This window comes from Psammomys obesus, unplaced genomic scaffold, assembly GCF_907164565.1.
Source record: "Psammomys obesus unplaced genomic scaffold, mPsaObe1.curated_primary_1811, whole genome shotgun sequence".
NCBI lineage: Eukaryota > Metazoa > Chordata > Mammalia > Rodentia > Muridae > Psammomys > Psammomys obesus.
Window position 1 is genome coordinate 3,068 of NW_026593479.1, and position 18,811 is coordinate 21,878.

Below are 18,811 nucleotides of genomic sequence, written 5' to 3' on the forward strand. Positions count from 1 at the left end.
AACACTCAGTGCTGCCATCATGTTTATTTTTGGCATGCTTGCACAGAGGAGTCTGGTATCTTGTCCCACCTCCCAGGACAGTTGGATTTACCTTTTTAAGTCTTCAGACCAATGCTTTAGGCTATCATGTTCCAGACTTGTGAGGTTTTGTTGTGTGTATACATAATATTTGCATATGTGAGCTTGTGCACGTCAGAGAAGAATGTCGACTGTGTGTCAGTATTCACTCTATTCCCTTGAGACAGGGTCTCTTACCAAACCTGGAGTTAGGCTGAAGGTATCAAGGGTAGACAGAGTGCGTCAGATCAGATCCTCAAGAACTGGAGTGTCAGACAACCGTGAGCTGCCATGTAGGTGCTAAAAATTGAACCTTGGTCCTCTGGAAGAGCAGCCAGTGTTCCTAACTGCTGAACCATCTCTCTAGTGCTCTGTGTGCATTCTCGCTGACTTTCAAAGACCAAGCCATGAATTTTCTTTGAGTGGGTCTGAAATGTTATTCTGTATTTCTCTGGTAAAATTTTTGTTTTTGATCTTGGATCATCTGTTCTTCCTGATTCCCCTCTTAATCTAACATTATGCTGTTGAACCTTTGTATATGTACGTTCTGCTTCATAAATACTTGACTAATAGAAGACTAGAAATTTGAAGTTTTGAGACATAGGAATAGACCTACAGTTCCAAAAGGGTTAAAGAAAATCTGCTTAGTTCCTGCTTCTGAAGGAGCACTGATATTATCTAAAGACTACCTAGGAGTCTGGGCATGCTAGCTTAGTTCTATATTCACAACATTGAGAGGCTGAGGCAGAGGGATTGCAGTGAATTTGAGGCCAGCTTGGGCTCAAATACTGAGATCCTCCCTCATAACAAACACACAAAAAGGAACAAACCTTTCTTTATATGACCCGATTTCCTTATGTTCTAAGAAGGAATATTGAGTCGCCAAGCTGGGGTGGAAAGTAAATGGATATAAGTTACTAGAGAAATGCTGGGAGAATGCTTCATTTGGAATCCTGTCATATTTACAATGATTTCTTCTTTCATAGTTGATGGAGAACCTTGTGATCTGTCTTTGAATATAACCTGGTTTCTGAAAAGTGCTGATTGCTACAATGAAATTTACAACTTCAAGGTAAAGAATATCAAATTACAGACTTTTCCTGGGACTTAATGGTCATCTAGTCCCAGCCTCTTGGCTTTACAGAAGAAAGAGTAGTGTACCATTATTGGCACATCAGAGCTGAAACCATATCCCACGCGTCCCAGTCTGCAGACCTGTGTCAGCAGTTCTCAGAATTCTTATCCTTAAAGAAATTGTGGGTTCAAAAAGCCTTTGTGTTTTAATTAAACAAACAAACAAACAAACAAACAAACCAAAAACACAACAACATTTGTGTTTATTGTGTATAAGCCGTGGCATGGTATGAAGTCAGAAGACAACTTGTGAGAGTCAGTTTTCTCCTTCCCCTGTTTTGGGCTCTAGGGATTGAACTCAGGTCGCCAGGTTCGGCAGCAGGCTCCTTTATTGCTGAACAATTTTTCTGGTCCTCCATAGGCTTTTGTTTGTGCGATTTTCTCTTTTAGAAATTAAAACAAGGGCTAAAGAGATGGCACAGTGGTTAAGAGAACCAGCTGCTCTTCCAGAGGACCTGGGTTCAGTTCCCAGGACTCACATACCAGCTTACAACTTTCCATAACTTCATTTCCAGGTTATCTGACACCCTCTTCGCTGGTCTCCACAGGCCCCATAGGCACACACTTGGTACACAGATATACATGCAGCAAAAATACACATACACATAAGATAATAAAATAAATTTTAAAAAGAAATTTAAAAAATATTGAGATACTTATTATTTTAAAGTAGTAATAATAAGCTCATTACATGTTCACATGAGTAAGATTTTTAAAATAAGTACAAATTTTTAGAAAACATGGATGAACCAAGGTGGAACATGTCTACACTTCTAGCACTTGAGAGTTAGAGGTAGGAGGGTCAGGAATTCAAAGCTGTCCTTGGCTATATAGTGAGTTTAAGGCCAGCCTGGACTACATAAGATCTTATTGCAAAGGGGAAAAAAAATGACAGAGGAGCAGCTTTGTTCTGAGGTATGTTAGCTGTCTCTGACTGAAATCTGGCATGACAGAAGACACTGGTTTCTTGTGCTTTGTTCTTTGCTCAGTCCTGGGATAAACGCTTTGGCTGAAATACATGCTGAGAAGTCTGACTTCATAAAGATACATGGTTAGAAAAGTGAATGGTATTTTAATGACCTTTTCATGTAATTGGGATATCATTTGTTCTTAATATCACAACTTACTGTGTGGAGTTTCTTAAAGGTTAATTGGAATTCAGGCGCTGAAAGCATGTTGAACTTTTTACATTTTATAATACAAAGTTCCCTAGTGTTTATTGTACTTTTAAAGATTTATTTTTATTTTATACAAATTACATGTATTTGTTTGTTTTATTTTATATGTCTGTGTATCACATGTGGGCAGTGCTCGTGAAGGCCAGAAAATAGCATCAGGTTTTCTAGAATTAGGGTCACAGCTGTGACCTTGAATGCTGGTGTCGGGAATTGAACCTGGGTCCCATATATATATATTTTTTTCACATATAAATAAGCAAATAAATAAAATCACATCTATAACACATAACACGCACATATGTTCGGACTAATATCATAGGAAGGAATGAAAGAATTTTTCTTAAGAATTTAGAGAAATGATGTCTAGGATTTGGTTTAAAATTTTTACCCTTTTCTTTTAATCATAAATTGAATTGATGGTAGAAAGTCTTTGCGTTGGAAACTTGGTGTAACCCACCAAGTGTTTAGGCCCTGTCTTCATTTTGGAGCCACAGGATAGAAGCGTGGAGGTGGGTTGGAGAAGTGGCTTCGCAGTTTACGCGCTGCTCCCACAGAGGGCCGCCCACCCAGCGCACAGCCGGGCGCCTGAGCCTCCAGCCAGGGGCCTAAGGCTTCTGAGGGCATCGTGTGTGCAGACACACACACACACACACACACACACACACACACACACACATATATAAGTGTTTTCAAGTGTGGAGGTGATGGTTATACATACGCTATATTGGAGCCTTTCTGATGAGTATGGTTGAGGTATGGGAGAAAAATCACAGAACTGATAAATGATACTTTTTTGTGTGATTATGTGAAATGGGCTATGATTAGCAACAACAGTTTTACATCCTAAGTTTATGAGCATAAATGATCTTTTTGTAGATTCTGTTAATTTGGTCAAGTAACTTAAATATATTCCCATTTGATTAAAACCTTTTGTATCTGAAAATTTACTATTTTTTCCAGAATTGTTAGAGAATGACCCTTTTTTGTGAGCCAAAGACTATAATATTGTAATTATTTTAAAGATTTGTGTGTGTGTGCACGGACATGTGTGTGCCACCTGAGTACACGCATACCAGGAGAAGCTGTTGTATCTTCTACAGTTACAGCTGGAGTTACAGGCCACCGTGAGCTACCTCATGTGTGTTCTGGGAACCAAATAGGGTTCTCTGAACAACAACACATTTTTCTGACCCAGAATTCTGTACTTTAGGTTTTAACTTTAGATTCTTGTTTTAAAACTGTGTGTGTCAGAGGATAACCTGTGGGAGTCAGTTGTCTGCCCCCATCATGTAGGGATTGAACTCAGGTCATCATGTTTGGTGGCAAAAGTCTAACTGCTGAGCTGTCTCTATGGCCCTCATTTTACCATTAATATTAGTTTTGTTAGTACGTGTCAAGTCCTTCAGTCAGCAAGGACATGGCACTGACTTTCTCCAGGCATGAAGTTTGCTATTTTACTATTTTATATATATGAATGTTTTGCCTACAAGTATGTATGTACACTGTGTGCATGCCTGGCATGTGGGGAAGTTCAGAGGAGAGTGTTTCACCCTGGAACTGTAGATACAGATGATTGGATGGTTTATGTGGATGCTGGGAATTAAACAAACTTTCTGCAAGAGCAACAGGTGATCTTAACTACTGAGCCATCTCTCCAGTCTCTTGGACTTGATATTTTGTATCTTGAAGGGGGGCATATGCTAATGTTTTAAGACTGCAGAAAACAACACTGAGGAACAGGCTGTAAAGCTCTGTACTTATGTTTTCTGCGGTAAGCTGGACACCATCTGTTCTTTTATGAGACGAAGCAAATATGGGGGAAACTGCATTTTCTAATTATCTTGATCTGAATTTGTATTCTTGTCCTTCACTGAAGCCAGAAAGTTTTTGCAGAGAAGTCCTAATTTTAAATTGTTTAATATTCTTATAAAGTCTTTACAAAGTGTTTTCATATTTGTGTTTTTGTGTGTATGTATGGTATGCATGCCACAGCACATTGTGGAGGAGGTAGAGGGTAGCTTTCAGGAGTTGGCTCCTGTCCACCGTGGGTTCTGGGAATTGAGCTCAGGTTGTTACACTAAGCCATCTTGCCAGCATCTCTTACGATTGTGTGTGTGTGTGTGTGTGTGTGTGTATACACACTCACACATGTCCATGCGCATACGTATGCAGGCCAGAAGACAGGCTTGTGTTGTTCAGATGCCCTTTACCTTGTGTTTTCAAGACAAGATCTCTCATTGGCCTAGATCTCATCAAGCAGGCTAGTCTGGCCTGTGAGCCCAGGGCCCTGCCTGTCTCCACTTGTCATGCCTGGGATTGCAAGGGCTCCCCTCCACATCCAGCTTCTTGCACATAGGTTTTGAGGCCCAACCTCGAGTGTTTGTACTTTCATGACAAGCACATTAGCAACTGAATATGTCCCCAGCTTCTCTTGTTGGTTTTTAAATGGCAAAGTTGTATTTGTACTACAAGTTAACTCTTTGTTGTCCTCTAAATACCTGATTTACAACAGATGAGCTAAAACTTTTATCTTCTTTGTTTTTCTAGACAGATGAAGCAGAGACCTATTTGGACATGCTCAAGGGAAAAAAAGGCTTGTCTGGGAGATACCAAACATCATCAAAATTATTTCAGAATTGTAGTGAACTCTATAAAGCACAGGTAAACTCTGACAGTGGGTGAAAGGAAAGAGAAGGGATGAATAAAAAAAATAATTTCTGAATTCCTATGTCTGTTGTTTATATGCTGGTTCTTTCTTCTAGAAGGCACTTTAATACTGTTAAGGAGGGACAACTGCATCTTCCTTCTGTGTTATGAGCAGATCCTTTTAGAAGCTGCACTGTGGTCTTAACTATTTCTGAATGTTGAGTTGGGTGGCTTTGAGTTCATGTTGTATGGCCATCACCAATGTCTGTTGACAGACTGTTGTCCTGCTAAACAGGACTCTGCCCATTCAACAGTCTTTCATTCCCTCCAGCACCTTGCTCTATTCTATTTTTTGTCCTATGAATTTGACAATTCTAGATACTTCATACAGACACTTGATTTTTGCTCTTTTTGGTATGGACTCTTTTCTAGGATCATCTGTGTTGTAGCATGTACCCAAATTTGATTCCCTTTTAGGGCTAAACTGTATTACATGTATGTAACACATTTTATTTATCTATTTGTCTCTTGATGGTCATTTAACAAAGCAATTTTTACATTTAGTTGATATGTCTTCAGATAATCGGCATCTTTACATTTTATATTATACATCTGAAACCAAAGGGCACTGCTACTTTAGGGTTGAATTTTATACCTTGTTTGTATAAAGAGGGTGTATAATAAATAGGTGAATAATATATACGACAATACATTTATTAATGCTTACATAATCATATAACCACATAAATGCTGTTTTTATTTGAAATTCTACCTTTTCAATGTTTGTGCATTTGCACACGCATGCATGCATCCATATACATCCATGTTGATGTGCTTGTCCATGCACATGTGTGTAAGTGGAGGCCAGAGGTGACATGGCGCTGTCTTCCTCATTTATATATATATATGGAGAGAGAGAGAGAGACAGTGTTACTCATGGTACCTAGTACTTGCTGTTTTGGGTAGGTTAGATAGCAAGTAAACCTCTGGGATAGATCTATTTGTCTCTGCTTCTCTTATCCTGGGCTTACATACTTACACCACCATGCTTGGCTTTGTATGTGGTTACTGAGGCTCTGAACTGGGGTCCTCATGCCTGAACAGCAAGCATTTTTTTTCCACTGAGCCATCACCCAGCTCTGTTGTAGGTATGGTTAATATTTACTATTGATATATCTTCTGGTAAAGCTTGCTGTTAATCCTAAACAAGTGTGTAACCAAATCACCACACAGACTGGGTTTATTTAATTAACCTAGAACACAATGCTGGGCATTAATTACTCCATCCTAAACCTCCAAGCCCTTATAGTTTCCTAACATTTAGATTTCTCACATTATACTTGTTTTTAGTGATATATTAAGTCCAGTCCATCTCTCCACGTTGTTCCAAGATCTCTCTCCTGCCTCTGTTCTCCCAGCTCTCTGCCTTCCACTCTTCTTGTCCTCTGGCTTCTCCCTCTTTTCCTGCTTCCTTTCCCTTGGTCAACATTGTGGCTAGTTGCTTTATTTTGGCATGTTTACACAAAGTTGAGACAGGTGATGCTTAGAATAAGATTCACAATGCAATGTTCGGATTGAAACCAGAGAGTCGGGGAGAGAGATCAGCATTTGAATGAACAAGGGTAAAGTTTATACATTCCAAAAGAACGTTATACCAACACAGGTCTGAAATTGAATTTTTGAGTTTTAGAAATAAGTGCTAACTCTGATTTTTGGATGGAAAATTTTTAGCGTGTAGAAGGTTTTAGAGATACTGAAAAGAGCTATTGTTTTTGCTAACAGTGGCTTCACTTTGTCTTTGTTGCATTTGCTGGGGGATTCTTAGGAAACTGCTGTAAAGTAGCATACAGTTCACCAGAAGGGAGGGTTTCTATTCAGTCACTAGAATGGGTTGAAGGTTATCATTAATAATTGGTAAATGGATGAAGTGATTGATAATTAATTTTGAGGGTCTTGTCATAGCTTAGACTATTGAGTAGGTAGGAAAAGAAAAGTTTTAAAATGGTATAAAATTGACAGCAAACAGAAGAAACTATCATTGAGTAATTTGTTATCTTTTGTTAGTTCTTTAAATTAATTCCTTCAGTTGGAAGGATTGGTTGGATTTGATTAAGGAAATCCATTTGCTGCATCCTGTTACTCTCAGGTCTACTGTAGTCTTCTTTCTGGAGTCATTAGGATATACTTCTGTTGGTAAGGGTTCCTATCTTCCAGGCTAATGTAAGCATTGAATTGCACAATCCGATTACTGAGGAAGGAAATACCTCAGCTACTAATGACTTTAAGTCTCATTTTTTGATTTGAATTAGAAGGAGTCTGTTGCCTCCTCTACCTGACATATGTGTCTTCTGTCTGAGGCTTTCACAATTGTCCTTCTCATGGAAACACCTGACAGTTGGAGTCATGTTATACTCAGTGGGCTTTTCTTCATTTGTTTGTAGTTAATTGGAAATATTTTTCTCTGCTGATGCTGTTTTTTACTATGATGGTACATGTTTTGTTTTAACCACTTCTACGTATTTTGAGCTGTGCTTTTGCTATTTATACATCTTTCATTTAATTTTTTTTTTTTATATAGAGCTTTTCTGGGGATCTTATGCGTCGACTTCCTCTTTTAGGAGAAAAACAGGAGGTAATTGTTTTTCCTTACATATTTCTGAGAGCAGTGTAAAAACTGTGAATTAATTTTTTTAATTTTCTTTTCTTTCTGTTTTAATGTTTAAAGGCTAAGGAGAATGGAACAAATCTTACCTACACTGGAGACAAAATTGTAAGTATTTGGGCATTTGAGGCATTAGGGTATGTGTTTGATGTTTGAATAGTTTTCTTTTGGTGTTGTAACATTTAAGGAAATTAAGACTAGAAACTGCATACCAAAATGGTGGTGCTGTTTTTAGATAATACTATGAGTGGTTTTTATTTTCTTCTGTGTGTTTTCTAGATTATTTTAAAAACAAATATATTTGTTAATAAAATAGTAAAACCTAAGCTGAGTGCTGGTGGCACACGCCTTTAATCCTATCACCTGGGAGGCAAAGGTAGGTGGATCTCTATGAGTTTAAGGCCAGCCTGGTCTACAGTGCAAGTTCCAGGACAACCAGAGCTATACAGAGAAACCCTGTCTTCAAAAAACAAGATTAGTAATAAAACCAGTTTTACCCTGGGAATCCTTTCTCTCTGTCAATAAATATTTGTAAACAAGAAGAAACTAGTTCAAATTTAAACTTTGTCTAAAATTATCTGATCGAATATAGTTGGGAAGAAACTTTAGAAAATTGAAATAAGGACAAAAACTAGTTATGATTTTTATAAATACAGTTGTGTGGAGGCTCGTTTGTAACTTTTCTGGGGTGGGAGAGGCAGCTCTGCAGCTTTAAGAGCACTTGCTCTTTTGGAGGACCCAGGTTCTCTTTGGCGCCCAGCAATATCAGCTGGCTCACTCTAGCTCCCTGACACCGCTTTCTGGTCTCCCCAGGCAGACGTTTACATAGACACATATGCATATGATTCTTTTTTAAAAAAAGAAATATATTACTAATTCCTCAAAAACACTGTCAGTTTAAAATATAGACAGAATATATAGTTAACTGTTTTAGATTATGTTTTCCACAAAGCTTTTAAAGTTTTAAATTTTAAGTTTTTATTTTTTATTTTTTGGGCTTTCTTCGCTTCACAAAATTTGACTGACTGTATAGCCCAAGGCAAGCCTTCTAGGTGCTGGACCTAAGTGCAGGTCGTAAGGCCTGGACCACATTCTAGCCTTGTGTTTCTAGTTTTTTTTAACAATGTTATGAAAACATACTAATCACACATTCACCCTTTGGAAGCATAAAATTTGGTAGGCTTTGGTGTATTTACAAGCTACTGCAGCCACTAGCTGCTAGCTTTGGAATTCTTAACTCTGAAACTCTGTACCTACTGTCAGTCCACCCTGCTCCTTCCCCCAACAGGCTCTGTCCTTGGTCACTAAGCTCTCCATCTCGGGATTTGTCTGAGGCCTTTTATATGATGGAATCATAATACATGACTGTGTGCGGCTTGTTTCCCAGTTTAAGAATTCTGCCTTAACTTTCTTCCTGCCTGCTTAGAACCCTGAGTGATGAGGCCTTCTCAGTTCTCTCCTGAGCTCTGTGTAGCCCTCTACACCTGTGTGGCTTTCTAGATTTCCAGGGATAGTTTAGCGTTCAGAGTCCACATATGTTCCCAGTCTACATTTTTTTTCTTTTAACATTTTTTTCAGCTACTTAATAAGTGCAGCTGCTAATGTCACAGCAGGCAGCTGTGGTCGTAAATAGTTGCTATTGAATGGTTTTGACAGGTGTCATAACATTGATTCTGAGTCAGGTCAGAGAAACCCTTAGAATAGAGGCTTTTAGCAGCTTGCCAATCAGCTCAAGTGAGTGTAGTTTTTAGGGACTTAGTCTGTTTTGCTTTTTCTTGTGGCTGCCATATAGTTGATCATAACTTGAAAAATAATTATTGGGCAGGGCATGCTGACATACACCTTTAATCATAGCAGGTGGATTGCTGTGAGTTCTAGGCCACCCTGGTTTACATAGTGTTAGCTGTTTGTGTTGTGTATCTTGTTGATTTTGACAACTGTACAGTGACATTTCCACCCTGATGCTGTTATACAGGGTGGCTTCAGGGCTCTAACAATCCTCTGTTCTGCCTTTTATCTTTCCATCCTTCCTAATCCCTGACAATCGATGATCTTTTTACTATCTATTTAGTAAATATCTACATTTTCTGAAATATCACCTGATTGTAGTCAGATAAGTATATGGCATTTTTCAGATTGTCTTCTTTTTAAGATCCTTTGTATTTGAATATTCCTGTGGTTAGAAAGCTTATTTCTCTTCAGAGCTGAGTAGTATTTCATTGTCTGGTTATATCACTGTTTGGCATCCATTCACCTATTGAAGGACATTTTGATTGTTGTTAAGTTTTAGCCATAAACTTTTGTGTGAGGTTTTTGTGTGGATATAGATTTTTAGTTCATTTGAGTGAATGCAAAGGAGCATAATTGATGCTCCTTTGGTAACAGCACGTTTAGTTTTCCATATACTGTATCTTTCTCAGAGTATCTGTGTCTAGATTACTACATGCCCCTGTCACGATCTGTTAGCCGGGGGAGGTGCATGCAGGTCATGTTGCACAAGTGGAGGTCAGAGACAATTTCGTGGAGTTAGGTCTTTCCTTCTGTCTTTATACTGGTTCTGGGAATCAGAATTAGGTCACCAGGCTTCTGCAGCAAGCATCTTAAGTGGTTGAGCCATCTCTGAAGAAAGAAGCTAAATTGCATTGGTAGAGTGCTATGGTGTTTGAAATCACTCATCATCCCTTGCTTCACAGATCATAATGGCAGCTTCCAGTTCTGGATAAGTTTGTTGGTGCCAGGGATATAAATATAGAACTTACTCAAGGATTGTGGCTCTATTTTTGTCAGGACTGACAGCTCCCTGAAGAATCTGGTTAAGGACTTGTCTGTGTTCTGCCTAACTCAGCATTCCCAAGGCATTTTGGTTGTGTTTGCTAAGAGTATTTAGAGACAAAAATTCTAGGCTGTAGCATCATAGGGAAAGTGGGCAAGAAATAGATAAGACCACAAAACCTGGAAAGAACAAGGGCAGAAGGAGATATTTGGGAGGAAATGAGCTTTGAAAACTCTTGTGTGTGCCAGGACAGGACACATGCTTGACACGTGCCAGCTGGTCTTCTGACTACACACACAGAGTGAGGGCTTGCTTCAGTGTGCAAGGACTAGGCTGGATCTTTTCAGCTTGTGATGTTTAGGAAATCTTGTTAAAATAGTAGGCAGCCACTCAGCTATAAGAACACAATTTGGCTGGGGCTTAGCACAGTAGTAGAATATTTGCTTGGCATGTATGAGGTCCTAGATTCAGTTTCCAGAACAGAAAACAATGAAAGGAAGAAAGGAGTCAGGCAAATAAACAAGCACAGATGCTGGTAGCCACATAGGACAACGTATATGGAATTTACAAAAATTGTTTAGAAAAGCTACTAAACAAAACAACTTCAGAAATCCCCCCCCCCTCCCCGCACCAAGCTGCTGCACCAAGTCAGTGAGGGGGCAGGATCTTCTTTCATCCAGAATGTTCTGTTTTCAGTAAACAGTTAGGAACTATGCAAAGAAAGAAAGTGGCAAATTTAAATGGAATTTCTAAAAAGCCTTTGAAGACATTCACACTGTAGATGTAAGAAAGACTTTGAATAAACTTTTTAAAATGTGCTCAAAAGAATGAAAGGAAAGTTTGGACAGGATGCCAAGGAAAACCAGGAAGAAACAGATAAAAGTTATAAAAAGGAATAAATAGAAATTGCAAAACTGAGATACATATGGTGACTTGTGCTTGTAATTGTCGTAAGCCAATACTTGAGAGGCTGAAACAGGAGGGGTCCAGTAAGTTTGAGACCAGCCTGGGATACATGGTGGCACCCTGTCACAAAACAGCAACAAAATTGGAAACCATGAAGCTGCAAAGAGCATTGGCTAAGATGAAAAACTGATTAGGGCTGTCACCGTGAGCAGGTAGAAGAATGCATCCAAAGACGGGTCCGCTGAAGTTACCTATTCAGAGGACTAGAGAAAGAAAAGAATGAGAACAAGGGAACAAAGCCGTGAAGACCAATGCATCTAGCATGTGGACCAGTGTGCATATAATGGTAGTCTGAGGAGAAAAGACGGATAGAAGAATAAACAATTTGATGAAAGCATGACTTTCTAGACTTGGGATACTCACAAGTTTCAGTCTCCAAGTAGAAGTAAAGAACCAGGTTTTAGTGCCTGTAAGTTATAATATTACTCATTCACAAAAATGAAGTACTAATATATGCCACAACAGAGATGACTTTGAAAACTGTGAGACCAGCCAGATGTTAAAGGACAAACATTGCTCAGTTCATCCATTGATATGAAATGTCCACAGTAGACAAATCTCTGGAAGCAAGAAGTAGGTTAGTTGTGTCACGTGGTGGTGGGAAGGAGAGATGGAGTGTTATGGCCTAATGAGCAAGGCTCTACTCTTGGGAGGCTAGCAACATTGTGGAGCTGGGTGCTAGGACATTTGTCTAGTCCCAGCTACTTAGAAACCTGAAGTAATAGAATTACTTAAACTCAGGTGTTAAAGGTCAGCTTGAGAGACTTTGTCTCAAAAAAATAGTTTTGGTGTCACATTGCATTGAATTATGTTATGCTTGGTAACATTGTTAAAATTATGACATGTGAAATGTACCTCAATTAAATAACGTTAGACAGTACCTCTTATCTGATACGTTTGTCAAGACTAAACATGTAGCAAATGTTAGTGCCTAACAGAGTGCCTGGCATATAAATGCTGCTTTTGCAAGCTTAAAATCTAGATCTGAGAGCTAAAGATACTATACTTGTCAAATCCGTGACTTTGAAAATTAGTAGGTACATTTTGAAATTTATAAGAGTTTTAAGATGTAAGAAATTAATAGCAGAGTGTTTTATTACACTAATTGGTTAATGACTAAGTTGAGTAAAGGTTCAGTAATTGTAAGTAATAGGACATAGGATGCCTGTGACTTTGAAGTTACACATTTCCCAGCAGCCTCTTTGAAGAGAGAGACCAGCTGAGATCAAAGTATGGTTTCAACATGACATATAGTTGTTACTGAAGTAACTAGGGAATGTAGACATAAAGTATATGTTTACTTGGACTTGACGTTTGTGTAATGGAATCTGTTGCATTCCATGTTTCTCCTTAGGTTGCAGGACATTTTGGTTATTAGAGAAGACCTGTTATTCCACAGGAGTAAAGTGTATAAATCTGTTGGATTTTGTTAGTGCTTACCTGTAGATCTCTGGGCAAGCCTTCTCCCTTTAAGACCACAGTAATTAGCTGCAAGTCTGAGTGGTGGTGCTTTCTTTTACAGATGAAGAGACCAAGGCTTTCCTCCATGGCAAGTGCCAGTGCTTACTTACCAAGCCAGCATCTCCTGATGTGGATGGTGGAAATTAAAGCCAGAGGGAGTTGGAGGGGTCTCAGCAAGACTGAGTCTAAGACAGGTTTATTGCAAGCGATCAGACTTTTTATACTCCTTTTTTTTTTTTTTTTGTAAATACGTGAGGTTTTTTAATTGTATACGTGTTCGAACACGGGACACAAACTTCTTGTGGAAACAGGAGAGTAATGTGGCCCCGTGCTTTTTATACTTTTATCAGAAACAGAATATAATGGTGGTTGCCAGTACAGTTGCGGTTGCTAGGATACAATGATATTTGCAAGTTATACAGGATATACAGGATTAATGTCTAAGACTCAAACCTGTATATTTTTCGCTGACTTGTAGGGAATGGAAAGATACACAGTTGGTGTGAATGCTTCACTTCCTGAAAGTGTGCTTCTTCGGTTTTTCAGGAACTGAAAGGCACACAGTGCCCCAGGAGTGATAGGCTAACTTGAAAAACCTGTGATGCATACCTCTGAAGGCTGCTAGACCAGGCCCACTCCATGATTTCTTGCTCTTCTGCATCTCCTTTATCTTTACATTTTAATCTTGTTTGTAAAGACTACTGAGTGAGGAAATCAAGGATCACTGTCTCTTTGAGTCAAGGGCTATTAACTTCCCTGATCTTAAAAAGGCAGTGATTTAAAGAGGCAAATATCACTGCCTCTCTACACACCTAGAGTAGGTTAAGGTGAGAGCTTTTATTTAAATGTGAGACCACGTCAGTGAAAATTCTGGTGGTAGTTTGGGGAAGGGAATGTGATTCAGGAGAGAGACAGAGACTGCATATTTTCTGTATTGACATCAAGAATGTTTTTATATGATGTGGTCTTTATTTTAAATTTTATAAGGGAGCAGTGGCTGTCTCTTTCATGAACTTGGTTGCCTCCCCTTTGATCACTTCCCCCAGGCAATGTGGCTTTGCCAACCCACAGAGGAAGAGAAGCCAGGCAGTCCTGATGAGACTTGATAAGCTAGGATCAGATGTCAAGGGAGGAAGACTCCCCTTTTCAGTGGACTAGGAGAAGCGGATAGGGGGGTAGTGGGAAGAAGGGTGGGACTGGGAGGTGAGGCAGGGGGCTACAATTGGGATATAAAATGAATAGATTGTAAAAAATTAAAAAAAAATAAAAAGAAAAAATTAATTTTATGAAAGATATATAAAATATTCTAGCATGAGTTAGGAGTTAGATTAAATTCGGTGATTTTTAATATGCAGTTTTTTTTTAAAAAATAAATACGTTCATTTTAGACCTTCATTTTAGACCTTCATATGGCAAGGATACAGGGACTGTATTTTATCAATTCATAATTTTGCCTACTTTGCCATATGCCGTATAAGGTTGTTTTGCTTGTGTCCCATTTCAGTGAGTGAAAGCGGAAATACTCTGCCACATTTCTGGGCCGTATTCTAGAGCAGGATTTTTATACTATATTATCGACTTGTGTTCTGAATTCTTGAGACTTGAAGTTTTGATGCCCCTTTTCTCCCTAGGCAATGCATGAACCATTGCAGACTTGGCAAGATGCACCATACATTTTTATCGTGCATGTTGGCCTTTCGTCCTCAAAGGAATCACCACAAGAAAATGCACTAAGTAACCTTTTTACCAGTAAGTTCAGTTCTTATCTTTTAGAAATTATCTGTTGCTTTCTGTGTGTTTCATGCATGATCAATATGAGATGGGAAAATTAGAAATATTTTTGTACATCCAGGCACAGCCCCACACACTTTCTATAGATCACAGATACCTGGCTTTATTTTACTTCCTTTGGCTTTCTTACTGTGAATTTTTTTTTTTTTTTCCCTTATAAAGGAAAACACTTAATTGGGCCTGGCTTATGGTTTCATAGGTTTAGTCCATTATCATCATGGTGGAAAGCATGTTGGTGTGCAGGCAGACATGGTGCTGGAGAAAGAGCCTGCTGTGAATGTTTTTAATTAGTGGTCTTTAGTATTTTGAAGTAGAATTTTCAAAACTTGAGTCTCCATGTTAAAGCTTAGAAGTTTCAAATTAATTATCATTGATAATTTCTCGACGTCAACTTTTTATTTTTCTTAAAGATTTATAAAGATTTTTTAAAGATTTGACTTTTAAAAAAATATGTGTTTATGTTTGATTATGTCCATGCATGCTCAGGTTCCTGTATTGGAGTTACAAGTGGTTTTAAGCCTTCCAATATGGGTGCTAGGATCCTCTGGAAGAGGAGGTTATATTCTTTCCTGTTGAGCCATCTTTCCAGTTCCTCAAGAATTTTCTTATCTTTTTTCTGTACCTACAGAATTTTTCAGTAACTGGTTGTAGTTTCTCTGTGGTTTCCATTTTTTATTTTAATTTGTACTGTGCAGTTTTCTTCCCTATCCTTGCTTTCTCAGTAGAGCATTGAGTAGAAACAATGATGACAGCCATCCTTGTCTTACCTCTGAATTTATTGGCAGTATTGGTACATTTCACCATTAAATATAATGTTTACTATTTCTGCCCCCACCCCATACTCTTACTTGGATAAGAATGTCCTTGTAGTGTTATAAAGAAAGAAAAATCTCAAACATTAGATTTTACCAAAGGAGATTCAAGAGCCAGATGCTGGGGTGAAAACTTTGTAGCTCAGAGAGGCAGAGAAAACACCTAGCTGATCTTCCTACTCAGCTCATGTCCTGAAGGAAAAAGCCAAAAGCTAAAAGCCAAAAAGCTTGCTAGCTCAGCTGATGGCCTAGGAGGAAAAGGCCTGGTAGCTCCCTGACAGCCCAGGAGGAAGAAGCCAAAAGCTCTTTATTCTTCTCCACACTGTCTTAAATACTCTGCAACTCAAAGGTCCTCCTTTATGTTAAATCCCTGTCAGCTGGTTACTTGCGTGCCTCTTGACCTCAGGTTGACTTTATTAAATCCTGTGTACAGAAAGCTCTTGGATTAAAGGTGTGTTTTAGGGCTGAACCACACCAAACAAGAACCCAGGTCTTTACAGTTCACAATGTCATCGCTCACAATGGGATAAAACACCCTGCAACATCCTTGTTTCCAAACTTACCATCTCTTCTTTTTAATAGTAAGAAAGTTCAGTCTACTCAATGGCTTAATTGTATATGGGTTAAAATTATCATGTAGACCAGGTGTGGTAACATTCACTTATATAACATAGCACTCTAGAGCCTGAGGCAAGAGGATTTTAAGTTCAAGACCTAAGCAGGGATATAACAAGTTTCAGGACAGCCCAGGCTAAATAGTGAGACCCTGTCTGAAAAAAAGATCATATTGGCTTTCTCGTTCCTATGATGCTGTGCTGCATTGTATTAACTTGTTTCTAGTTTGAAACTGTTCTTTTATTTTTGCTTGTTCTTAACACACACAAACATACATTCAGATACATTATTGGATTCCTTTTATTTATTGTCTCTTTTCAAGATAAGTTTTCCTGTAATTTTCTTTGCTCATAGTATCATTCACTTGATTTGGGATGCAAATTATGATAACCTCATGTAGTAAATTGGAGAATGTCTCTATTTTTATATTCTGTGAGACAGTTTTAAAGAGTAAATTCACAGCTGGGCATGGTGGTGCCTGCCCTTAATCCCACCACTCAGGGAGGCAGAGGCAGGCAGATCGCTGTGAGTTCGAGGCCAGCTTGGTCTACAAAGCATCCAGTACAGCCAAGGCTAAGAATAAATTGACCTATTTTTTCTGTGAGAGCTTTTCTATGTTATGGTTGCAGTATTGTCTACCAGCCTGTGTAGGTTTTATCTAATAGTAAAAAGTATTTTGTTGTAGTTCTTCTCTTTTCCTTGCATCAGAGGTGTGCATGTGTTTTGAGAAAGTGTTGATTGCTTTCAAGATTTCAAATTTATTGACATGTTTTTTTCTCATATTTCTTTACAAGTGTCTGTGTCTGTTTCTTTTTACAGTCTTTAATATTGCTAGGCATGATGTGTAGACATCATGCCAGCAATCAAGAAGTGTAGGCCGGAGGATCAAGGGGGTTCATAGTAAATTTGAGGCCAGCTTGAAGTCTATGAGACCTTGTTACAAAACCGCAGAAATGACGGATTTGGAGAGATGGCTCAGTCAGTAAAGGACTTGCTGCTCAAGCATGAGGGACTGAGTTTTGAATCCTAGCTCCCAATTTAAAAGATGGGCACAGTGGTGAACCTCTGTAATTCCAACACAGGAGAGAGAGGCAGGGACACTTAGATCCCTGGAGCGTGCTGGCCAGCCAGCATAGCTGCTGAGTACCAGATTCTGTCTCAAAAACTAAGATGGAGAGCAGCTGAGGAAGCTTCCTGACATCAGCCTTTCCCCAACACATGTACATGCTTATATGTAACGTGTACACACATATACCACACACACACACAATTGCTTTTGTTTTCTTGAGCTTGCACCATGAAATTTTCTTTTTTTTATCCCAGTGGACTAGCTTTTGGCTTTGTTAATTTTCCCAACCACTTTATGCTTTTTCATTGACCTTTCTTTGTTTTTGATTTTTGTTTTTATTTATTTATTTGTTTTGAGACAGGATTTCTCTGTGTATCCTTGGCTGCTCTGGATTCACTTTGTAGATCTGACTGGCCAAGAACTCACAGATCTACCTGCCTCTGCCTCCTTGAGTGCTGTGATTACAGGTGTGAGCCATTGTGCTGGGCTATACCCTATCTTTACAACCAGAGTCCAATATGATTGAGGCTTTAACCTCTTGAGTTGTTCTGTTTCCATTTCGTTTTGATTCCTGGAAATATTTGTCTCGTTTTCACACTTAATGTCTCTCTTTCTCTCTCTCTTTACATGTCTGTGTTTTGAACTGAGGAGACACGTTAAGACATGGTTTGGTTAACAATGCCATCTGGAAGTCTAGAATTATCTCTGAATGTTCTCTTCTTTATCTTTGTTCCAGTGCTGGATTAGACCTAGAGCCTCACATACATTATGCAAGTGCTGTACCTAGCCCAGGTGTCTTTTAATTTGTTTTTGAGACAAGGTCTAGCCATATAGTCCAGGTTAGCCTCAAATTTGAAACAATCCACGCTAAGAGTGTAGGTCTGTGTCACTACAGTGGCTCCTCATCTCCTTGTGAAAACCTCTGATGGAGCCTGGCACCAAAGGCTAGGATTACAGTCACGCGCCAGACCCAGCTATGCCAGAGTATGACGTCAGTTGTTCCTAGACTTTATTCAGCTCCTACTGGTGACAGTTTTTTAAACCATCAATCTTTTTTGTTTTGTTTTTCAAGGCAAGGTTTCTCTGTGTAGCCCTGGCTGGCCTGGATGGTTTGTAGACCAAGCTGGCCTTAAGCTCAGAGGTCCACCTGCCTCTGCCTCCCAAATGCTGGGATTAAAGGTGTGCACCACTGACAACATTGATCTTTTATTGAAACATAAAAGAGTGGCTCAGACTGGCTTCAAATTTTCTGTGTAGCTGACATATCACAGAACTCTTGATCCTCCTACTTCTCCTTTCAGGTGCTGGGGATGTAGTTATGTGCACCATGACTGGCTAAAAAGAGTTAATCTTATAATCAGTAGAATCGCTTCAATGAGACAAACTTCTCTGATTCATCTTATAGATAAAATGTTTTTCGGTTCCTTAAATGCTGTTTATTTAGTCAGGGTTTTTTTTTTTTTTTTTTTTTTTTTTGCAAATTTTTTTATAGCAAGTTCTGGAAAAGGTCAGTTCCAGTTTATAAATGGTGCTATGCTCTGATCTGAATCTGTGTGGGTTTTTCTTGGTTTTGTTTTTTTATTCCTTCTTTCTTTCTTTCTCTTTCTTTCTTTCTTTCTTTCTTTCTTTCTTTCTGTCTTTCTTTCT

At 38.8% G+C, this 18,811-nt stretch overlaps 1 protein-coding gene across 1 annotated transcript; it reads left to right on the forward strand.

Moving 5' to 3' along the window:
- Positions 1-202: 202 nt before the first annotated feature.
- LOC129684159 (transmembrane protein 87A-like) lies at positions 203-14,626 on the forward strand (the record flags this gene model as incomplete). Its single annotated transcript, XM_055617236.1, has 6 exons — positions 203-350; positions 1,044-1,129; positions 4,917-5,030; positions 7,594-7,647; positions 7,741-7,785; positions 14,509-14,626. Coding segments are annotated over exons 1-6 (565 nt in total), but the record flags the coding sequence as incomplete, so codon positions are not given.
- Positions 14,627-18,811: the final 4,185 nt, after the last annotated feature.